This window comes from Oryctolagus cuniculus, chromosome 3 (genome assembly GCF_051225735.1).
Source record: "Oryctolagus cuniculus isolate XC-2025 breed Fujian yellow rabbit chromosome 3, ASM5122573v1, whole genome shotgun sequence".
Lineage (NCBI taxonomy): Eukaryota > Metazoa > Chordata > Mammalia > Lagomorpha > Leporidae > Oryctolagus > Oryctolagus cuniculus.
This window is the reverse complement of record NC_142869.1, coordinates 149,739,378-149,750,000: the sequence shown is the minus strand read 5'-3', so window position 1 is coordinate 149,750,000 and position 10,623 is coordinate 149,739,378. Positions and strand designations below refer to the sequence as shown.

General features: G+C 32.9%; 1 protein-coding gene across 42 annotated transcripts in view; it reads right to left on the bottom strand.

The window, feature by feature from the left end:
- The window catches only part of FOXP2 (forkhead box P2), a 651,851-nt gene that overhangs the window by 43,189 nt on the left and 598,039 nt on the right, over positions 1-10,623 (bottom strand). For all 42 annotated transcript variants that reach the window (XR_016230716.1, XR_016230714.1, XR_016230715.1 and 39 more), the window contains 3 exon segments: positions 9,968-10,181; positions 7,996-8,100; positions 585-672 (listed from right to left, as the gene is read on the bottom strand). Coding sequence is in view for 39 of the 42 variants with exons in the window: in XM_089327969.1 (XP_089184095.1) it covers positions 585-672; positions 7,996-8,100; positions 9,968-10,181 (407 nt within the window). In the remaining 3 variants the exon portion in view is untranslated.

Genomic DNA, 10,623 nt, shown 5'->3' with positions numbered 1-10,623 from the left:
AGTTTATGAATTCTACTTATTTTTGGCCAAATTTTGTCTCAATATTATCAGAAAAAAATTTAAAAACTCTTTGCCATTACCCCAAAGACAAGTATTATGAAATTTCCTAAGATTTTGAAATACAAATGTATCAGAAGCAGAAAAGAGTTATTTTTCAGGGTGTTATATTACAGGTATGGTGTTGTAAAGACTGGCTTTTTGCTACACTATAAGATCTCATGAAAGACAAAAAATCAAGATTCGCTCATGTAAAAATTGTATCTATAATAAATTCATACCTAATTGGGGGTTTGGTCTAATCTGTATTAGAAAATCCTTAGATTTGACAGTTTGGGGATATCCACATGCATACGATGTGGCCCCAAGGCTGTGTAAGTCCAAGTGATAAGTACATTAGTCTGCAGCTATCCATTCTGAGTTATCAGTCATTTTCATTGTTAAAAATAACCTAAAATTCATCTAACTAGTCAGTGTGTTACCGAAGACAATAAGATGTGGTCTGAGAGAGGCAGGATCTGTTCAAGACTTGCTTTACCACACCAGAAATCTGAGGAAGGCGTCCACGGAGTGAGCATTTGACAAACCTGTATTTCTAACTGTTGCACCACCTGCATTTGCACTCGACACTGAGCAGTGCTTCGGTCATCCAAAGCATGTTCATTATTAAGGTGCCTAAACAAACACAAAACAGAATGTTAAGGGTTGCCTATCTCAGTGGCATCCCCTCCACCCAAACAGCATCACACGGCAGTCACTTGTTCCTCTGCAGTAGCAAAATGGAATCTTTGAAACTATAAAGAAAAAGGTTAAATGAGCTTACATGTTTAGTGAAAATTATTTATGTGATATAAAGAGACACTTCAAATGGCAGAAAATGACATGGTCCCTAAGCTTTTCTGTTATTACAAAAATATTTCTCCAAACCATTTACAGAGTAATAGTAGAAATCACTAGATGTATTTCAAACACTGATGCCATTTTTTTTAAGAAAACGGATACCTTATGAATGTATGAACCAAAAGTAATTCTGAAGAGAACAAAGGCAATTCTGTATCCCATTTCTGTTAAAACAGTTTGTTGTTTCTGTGATGTTTATTAGTGAGCAATGCCTTATTTCACCAGGATGTGAAATTCTGTAGAGATGTGAATTCTGTAGAGATGGCAAATTACTATCCCATGGAAACATCAATGGTCATGAAGAATGATAATTTACTGTCAGTAGTAAACTGTATTGAAGATTCCCATCAACAGAAATCATAAGACTGACACTGCATGTCTAGAGTCCTCATTGGGAGACATCTGTCCTAAACTTATACAGAAATGGGGAATGATAAGACGTCTTAATGATCTTACCCTAATCTTGAATATGTGTTCATCTATTATTATTATCATTACATAATGTCTGCAGAGATCTCTTTAATGAGTGGTATGTTAATACACCAAAAGCAATTTAGTAGAGTAGCATCTCTGATGAATGTGAAAATATTTGATAATAGGCACTTTGTAATCTGTAATATATAATTTATTCAAAACCTTTCAAAATTAAAAAAGCAATCTTCAAGTAATTCAACATTCTTTGGTGCATCTGTTTTGCCAATGGACAAACTAAAGAAGCAATTTAAGAGATATTTTTACCATTCCTTCATATATGTAGAAAGGCATATTCAGAAAATTAAATAATAATTTATATAACTACCCATGTGGGCTCAAGTATCATTTGGAATGGCAAATAGTCTAAGGAGTTATTATGGCCCTGAGTATACTGAATTCAACAGCTATTTTATACCCATTGCAATTATTTGCTTGTATTTTTGAAGTTAAGAAATGAAGCAGACAAAAATATCTAGACAGACGTAGATGAAATACACATAGGGAAGAAATCAGATTGATGTTGCTGTGGAGGAACTAATTTATAAATAGTTAGGTATATTTGTTAGTAGGTCTAGAATTCAGCAGTCAGAAGCATTTCTTCTATTCTGCCCCAAACCTTGATAAATCAATCCAGTTTGTTTTAATACCTCCTCACTAATCATAACAACAAAACCTGGTATCTCAGCACTACTGGCTGAGATTGCTGTTGGCTGACAAGAAGCTGTGGACTAAAATAGTGAGGTGGGCAGGTTGGAGGTGTATGGCTAGAGTGTGGCAGGGGCTTGTCCACTACACCTGAGTGCTCTAAGCTCAGCTCTGCTCTGATGGTTTCTGCTCTGAACCTAACTGTGATGAGGACTAAAACTGATGTTGGAGTTAACCAGAGGTCAGCCATGGTGTGTCACCAGATTCTCATTACCAGGACAACAAACAACATGTACAGACTGGTTTCCAGGGTTTTCTTTCCAAATGTTAATGAACAATGAGACAATTTTCTATCGGCGTAATATAATACTTCGCTGTATGTACTCTTAAGGTTTAATATTGCTTTTTGTGAGTTTTGCTTTTCACTATGAACTCTTCAGTAACACACATATAATTTCTCTCAAATCAATCTAAAGGATGTATATATTTAAAAATGCTTCAGCTACAAAGATGAGGGTGCAAACAGAGCAAGTCAGACAAATATAATGTACACTTTCAGAAGAAAAAGTATATTCAGTGTGGTATGTTTATTTTTATATGAAATCATTTTAAACATTTTTTACGGTTGTTTACTTCTCAGTGATAATCATTATCTTATATTTAAAGAACTAAAAAAATGTACAAAATGTTTGCATTATGTACTTGGGTCTTAGAGACCTATTCAATTTATCTATGCAGCCTTTATTAGAATAGAGACTGTAGACTACAATAATAGTCAATGAGGTTTTGTCTTGATTGAATTTTTCAGTGGAACACAAAAGAACCTTGCCATTAAAATAGTCCTTTATTCTCCTGTATGAAGGCGAAAGGTTTTTAAAGTGTTGTGATGTTCAGTAATGAGCCTCTATCTAAATTATCATTGGTGACAAACTCACAAAGCACTTTTCGAGGACACATAGTTATGAAATGCCAGAGCTGCCACTTTCTTTCCTGTAATTATAGGCTAGCTTGCAGCCCTTCAATGATCATTTATAGAACAGCCTCCAGTGGATTACTGAGAACTTGAAAAACACATACATACCTCTGCCACATCTCCCTTCTCCTTTCCTCGCTATTGTTTACCAGTGATATGTAAAATAATAGTGCCTATTCATTCCCCATACTTAATTATGCCAATCAAAGTACAGAAATAGTGTCGGATATAAATACAATGCAATAAGACTAAATAAATAGGCTAAGTATTAACATTAAATTATGAATTTATGTATTTATGACTATTTTGTGCCCAAATTATTCTCTTTTATGTTTTTATAACTATCTCAGGTACTACATATTGCTGTTCAAAAATTCTCTATGATTTATAAATCAAGAATGAGATAATACTGAAAAATGAGAGGATTGGTGGATTTTCTCCGTCAGTGCCTAATTGCTGTTTCAAAATGCATATGCAAAGGGACATTTCATTAATCATTTAATCATGTCCCTTGCAGGAAGTTGGAACTAATGTTGCAAATACCCTTTTCATATGAATGCTCCATAATACTATCTTATGCATTTGATATATTGCCTATGTCATAAATTATGGCTGCTTCAAAAGGACCAAGTGGGGTTGTTATCCCTGAAGATGCTTGTTACAAAACCTTTATTAAGTTTCTTTTTTTTACTTATTGCTAGTTCTATTTCACAGCTTCATACTAGCCAACAATAATACTCTTTTCTGATGGCAAAGGTCTGTAAATTACCCATGCAATCACTAACACCATTTCACAGGCCTGTTCTACTTCTACTGGTCTGCTAACAAGGCGATTACACACAAATTACTGAATGCCTATGAAATATTTAAATGCATTCTACTCTACTATGCATTAATAAGAGCAAAGCAAGCTCTGGAATTCTGGTTAGCTCCAGTCCCTAATGTCCCCTAATGAGCCTCTTACCGAGACTGCAGTTCAAACAGAGAGGTGAAGAAAAAATGCAAGGGGTGCCTTCAGAAAGGCAGCACTGAACAAACATTGTGTGAGCCAGTTCTAATTTATGGGTCACTTTATAGGTATATTGATTTTTGTTTTCAAAATGGAATAAATGATGTGGTCGACTGACGTTCTTTCAAAACTGCATTGAATCTGGGTGCTGGGTAGGTAGTATGAACTAGGAAAAAAATGTAGATAGGTAGTCAAATTCTCTCTAAAAATAATTAAGCAAGCATTTGGGGATGATAAAAAGTAGGAAAGGATCCTACTAATTTATTTGTTGCACAATTCTCTTTAACAGAGCTTTTATGGTTATGAATGCATGTGGTAATTTCAATTATATACACACCAGATTAGCAATTCAATTTAAAGCTCTAGATTTTTAAAATTCATTTAAAGTTCTAGCATTTTATACGCTAAAAAGGGACCAGATTTAAATCCAAGTATGTCAGGGACTATTTTAACAAAATGTTTCACTTGCATATCACTGGTGTGTGATTTATTTTGCATCAAGCTTTTTATGTTTAAACACTGACAGGAGTTTAAATACAAAATGTTAGCTGTCACTATTCATTTAGCTGATTATGTGAGATGCCTTAGTTTTGAGAGATGGGGGCACTGTCACCAAAAGAAACAACATTCTGACAAGTTCAAAGAATGCCTTCTTGAGGTCATAATTTTGTAGCCATGCTGCCTAGTCAAAGACAAAGAAATAGACAATACACACTAAGTAAGGGCATAATTTTTTGAGTAGTCAGCTGCAAGAAAGGACAACAAATTTTTCTTCAATAAACTATTCTGTTTCCACTACTGCTTATGTTGCTCTGCATACAGTATCAATCCTGAAAAATTCAGCTTGTAGCAAACTAAATTATGTTCATCAAATAATCAACCTTTAATATACTGATATTTTATGGATAATAACCAATCTGCCTCTCTTAAAGGAATGCATCTATTTCCCTCCTTGTCTCTCAACCATGTTGTGTTTGCTGGCATGTGCACACAGAGGTTCAAGAACACTTGTCTGCTAACTGGAATGCTATATTTAAACCTTTTGGCTTAAGCTCTAAAAGTCATTCCAACTATATTCAAGCTGATGTAGATCCAGTGGAATGATAATTAATTTTGCAGACAAACTATACTAAAGTTTTGTCAGATGCTATTACACTCTGACATTTATAAGACAGTAATGAAGGACTAGTATTACATGCTTTTAGTGATCTAGTGAGATCCTCAATTACTGGTCAAAAAAAATGGTTAGCTTCTATTAACACCTACTTTAAAGTTCAAAATTTTCCTAAATGTTCTTAGCCTGGACTTCCTTCTTCATTCTGTACACTAGTACTTCTATTTTCATCTTGCTGTTATAAATGACAGCTGCTATTTTAGGCATTTTCCCCATAGAAATGAATGCCTCACTTGAATATTAAGGACTGTATATAAGAATACAAATGTATGTAACACATGAGAATATGTCTATGTTATACATAAGCAATTGTTCTCTGATGTATTTTCATTTGGCAAAAATAAAGGAATTCAACCAATCTGTTTGGGGATGTAATGTGCAAAAGGGAATTTGGGATTCTTAGTATCTACTATCCCTTGTTATTTAACATATATAGGCTAAATACTGCTACTGGTTGGTTTCCTTTTATTTATTTATTTATTTTGCAAACAATGGATAAGTTATCTAATCTGAATTACAACTGAGGCTGTAAAATTTATTTCTAGTGTATTTCAGAATTAAAAATGCCAATTTTTAATTTTCTAAAAAACTTTTAAATAAATTTTCGATATAAACTTTTGTGAGAATGTGGAAACAAGAAAACTGAGGCCAAAAAATCTTTCACAGGTTTTTTATTTGGCTGACAGCTTTCCCTCCAAAACCTCAGTTCCCTTCATTAGTATAAAAGATAAACAGAGTCCTCTTAGAAAATCTGTGTAAGTGGTGGTGTTTTCTTCATCTCACTGTCTACCCAGATACCAAATAAACATTTTCTCCTGAACAACTGAAGTTACTTCATTTAATAAAATATTTTATTTCTCCCAACTTTCTCAGATTTTTTAAAGAAAAAGGAGACAACAGTATGAAAAGTAATTCTAATGTTAATTTTGATACAATATAGTGACATTAGCTCTATTAACATAATTTATAACAGATCTTTGAGTTAAAGAATCTTAAGCCTATCACAACAAAAATGGACTAAAACAAAGGTCTTAAAATCTACTGTCATTAGGTCTATCATCTCCATAAAGTTAATGGACTAGAAAAATCATCAGTCTTTGGAACCAAAGTTGATATTTAATTGAAAGAAAATGCCTTTTTAAATTGCAATTTCTTAAATTTTTAAAAAACACAGGCATGAATACGAAAAAAAGGCCACAGAGACTAAAATTAGGGTTCATGTTCATCTGCTTGCTAGTAACAAAGAATCTAAATATCTGAGATGCATAAAAATGCTCCTCTCCATGTGCCATAAAAGAAATCATATAAAGGAATGATATGTTATTTTTTCCCAAATATTTACTTTGAATTTTGTTAGAAACAATAAGTTAGAACCTGAAAATGCATGGTGAGTGGGCTTATGGCTTCGATCACCATTTTTAACAAATAGCAGCAATAGTCTTGTAAATAATTTCAATCATGAGAAATAATACATTGATAAAGCTAATATACTTAAGTGAATATATATGAAAATAAGTTATAAAAGTAATTGATATCCCTACATTCTTTCTTTTCACAAACATTAATTAGAAACTTGAGCAAAGTTACTTAACATTTTTCTAATACTTTGTTTTGTTTTCAATGGTATAATCAGTTTCACACCCAAGAAAATGACAGCTCAGAATTGTTTTGGTAAAAAAGAAAGGCAAAATTTCACTTAAGGCCATTTACAAAGAGTCATTGCAGCATCTGAAGCAAATTTTTTCTTAATTGTTCAGAAATGATAAAAGATTAAAACACCTTTGTGGAAGTCTTACAGTAATTCAGTTATAAAGTTACTATGATGCCAAGTACTTGTGCCTTGCTGTTAAGGTGCTTTTGCTGTATACCCTGTAGTCAGTCTACCATTTGTAAACACATCTTTTTGATGTTTCTGCCAACATCCTGGCAACAAAGCAGTGCAATTTCAAATGAGCTAATTAACTTAATTGTTGATGAAGCATGAAACAGTTCATTCACCCTGTTAGCTGCACCATGACAACATAAGAGTCTCAGCCGGTGAAGTTACTTATCTCCATAAACCTATCTGGAGCTCTCTGTTTAGATCTCTTGTACACCAGAATTGTGCATGGAAGATGTTTCATGAAAGATGAATATTCTCACTTGAAAAAGAATCCATTAAGAATTAAACAACTGGTATAAAGAAATTAAGGATACACAAAGTTTTGATTTTAAGTAAGAGAAGCCATGTAATCTGTTACACAGATAGGCAGCCATGTAGGTTTCCTCAGATTTCTGAGGGCAAACAGTAACATGGTAAATGAAATGTAGTCATTTATGTAAATTTTAGACACTATTCACTTTGATTTTTTTAAATTCTTGTTGTTAGATGTATATACCTAATGTTTAAAGACTTATTTAGAGATATCAAATCTACATTTAAAAATAACCTTGCAAAATGTCTATTTAAGTAAATGTACATGACTCCATATATTTGTGACTACTCACATAACATTACCTGAAATTTTCACTAGAAACTGGAACTTGAAGAGACTCCTATCTTACTAACATGTCTCCTAAAGATTAATGATACTGTTATAGTCAGCTAATCTTTTTTATTCATTCAAAAACCTTTATTGAATGATTTGTGAAATATTTTCATGAAAAGATGAAAATGACATGATAAGCCCAGCCTGACGTGCAAATCCACTTGTTGGAACACACAGAAAATCTGAAGTGTGTATTACAATAGATCTTTATTTCCTTCATCCCTTGTATGTTTAGAACACTATGCCTAACACTCCCACACAGTCCATTCCCCCAGCAAAACTGTAGAAAACCTACTTTAAAAACTGTCCAAAATCTTCACAAATGCTTTCACAGCCTGGCCATTTACAAACTCCATGGCCATAGAGAGTGTGAGAGGCCCCAGTCTCCTCATGTGACGAGCTGCAGCAAGAGAACACAACGTCAGATTCATCTCAGAAAGCCATAATCGTTGCAGGCTGCTAGCGCCTGTCAGGTTACGATCAGTGACAAACAGGTCAAAACAGGTCAATTCAGCTCAGAGCAGTCAGAAAAATTTAATCGTTCTATTGAATAGTTCAACTGCCAAGGCTAGATGATATTCCAATTAGAGGAGAAATAGAGCCAAAGATGGCTGTTAATAAAGGATGAAAAACTAAGAGGACTGTATAATATCATATGCTAATCCTGCCATATGACCTTAATATAACATTTTACCTCTAAATAAAAAATAGATATTCATATGTGGTCAAATGAAAAAAAAAATCAGTTCTTTAAATAATACGACAGTCACTGTTAGACTTTTGGAATTTTCTTTTTTAAAACGAAGTGGACCTTCAGGATCACTGGAATTGCTGGGTAGATTTGTGTGAAGTATACATATTTCTGCAAGTTGTAATTGATTAAAAATTTTACTTAGGAAGAGTATGTATTGGCTAGATCTGTGGATAATTATCAAAGACTTTTGATAAGTGAATATTATATTGGTTATACAGATAATAGAGAAATCAACCAACTTCTGAAATACATAATCATCAAATTAATCTCAATTAAAACAACAGCATGAGAGCATTCAGAGACATTACTATTTTATAATAATAAAAGCTAACATTAAAAATTTTCCATTATAATCAAAAGAAGGTGCGGGAACATTACAAAATTACAGCATGTTGTTTTAAACTACATTTTAATTAAATATATAGATTTTTAAAAAGATATTTGTTTGACAAAGAATTTGTTGCAGCATAGTAGATATCCATATTACCAAACAGAACAATATCAATACACTGCACTTACATATGACACAGCTGTATGTAACAGCTACTGTGTAATTCTACACTTATAGTTCATATTTTAAGAAGAGATTTTTGTTATGAACAGTATTTAATGTAATTTACTTTAAAAGACTTTATACTGATATGCTTGAATAAATGGAACTAAATGGAGAAAATTACTTGTATGCTCCTATTACAAAGACAGTATTTGTGGAACTAAAATAAACAGTAAGCTGAAAAATTTCCCAACATCATATATTTAACATTGGTAACTGAAGTCAAATGATTTTTCTGCATATATTTTTAGTGAACTTTATTCAGAAAAAGTTTATTTACAAATTCCATAGTGTCACACAAATAAAAAAGGCAAACTGGGTCTTCCATATTCTGGTTTCTATTTAAGTAGTTATGTGTTTCTATTCTCTGATTTCTAAGCACATGTTTGAAACATATATTAAGGAAGCTATGTATGTATCTTTAATTATCTGAAATTAAGTAAACACATTTTAAAATTAAAAATGTTCATAGCAATCATGTTAGGAATAGCATTCAAGTCATAAAAGTGCATTGAAACTATCATTCCACATATATGTATGAAAATAAATTTCTGCTGTCAAACTCAGCAACTGTATCCATCAAACTGGTGGTATTTGGAATGAAAACAAATACAAGAGGACTTTGAACAGTTCATGGAAAATGGAATTAAAAGGTAAGTTTATTTTGGTGCAAAAATGAATTTCATGCATAATTCTTTTTCATTTATGCATTTTTCATGAGCTTTTGGAAGACCTCTCAAATAGAGATTTTGAAATTTATGAGCACCAAAGTAAATTCATCTTTTAAATTTTTATTTCCACTATCTTTTTGAAGTACCCCTAATATATAAGACAAATAAACTAACAATTTCCATTTAATTTGTTGTCCTACATTTTTTGATCCTGTTAAGTTACTATTTTGGTTTCATCAATGGTGACAATAAAATGTGATAAATACAGAACACAGTACACGAGATTTACCTGTCTCGCCTTGCATTTAGAACTGAAGACTGTCCATTCACTATGGAATGATGAGTTATTGGTGGTGATGCTTTGGAAGTGGTGGAGGAGGTAGTTGAGGAGGAATTGTTAGTAGTGAGGTCTAGCCCTCCATGTTTAATGCCGTTGTCTTCCATACTGTGAACTCCAGTCACTTCCTTCCATAACTGCTGAATCTCAGCAGGACTTAATCCAGCTATAAAAGGAAAGAAAACCTCTCTAATGTATCAAGGTAAAATTCATATTATGATCTTAGTGTTATCAATGGACTATTATCTTCAACAAAAGTGATGTTATCAGCATTAATTAATACACAATAAAAACCACTTTGACATCCTCAGCACCATAGGCTTTGTGTTGAAGAATTTGTTATTTGCTAGAATGCCAATTTGAAATAGTACTGAGAATATTATCAAGGACTAATAGAAAATAAACAAAAAGCTCTGCTTAAAAATTAAACTAGTCAACTTTTTTATAAAAGATTTATTCGTTTATTTGAAAGACAGAGTTACAGAGAGAGGGAAGACAGAAAGAGGGAGAGAGAGAGGAGAGAGAGAGTGAGCTTTCATCTGCTGGTTCTCACTCCAAATGGCCACAACATCGAGGGTGGGCCAGGACAAAGTCAGGAGCCAGGAGCT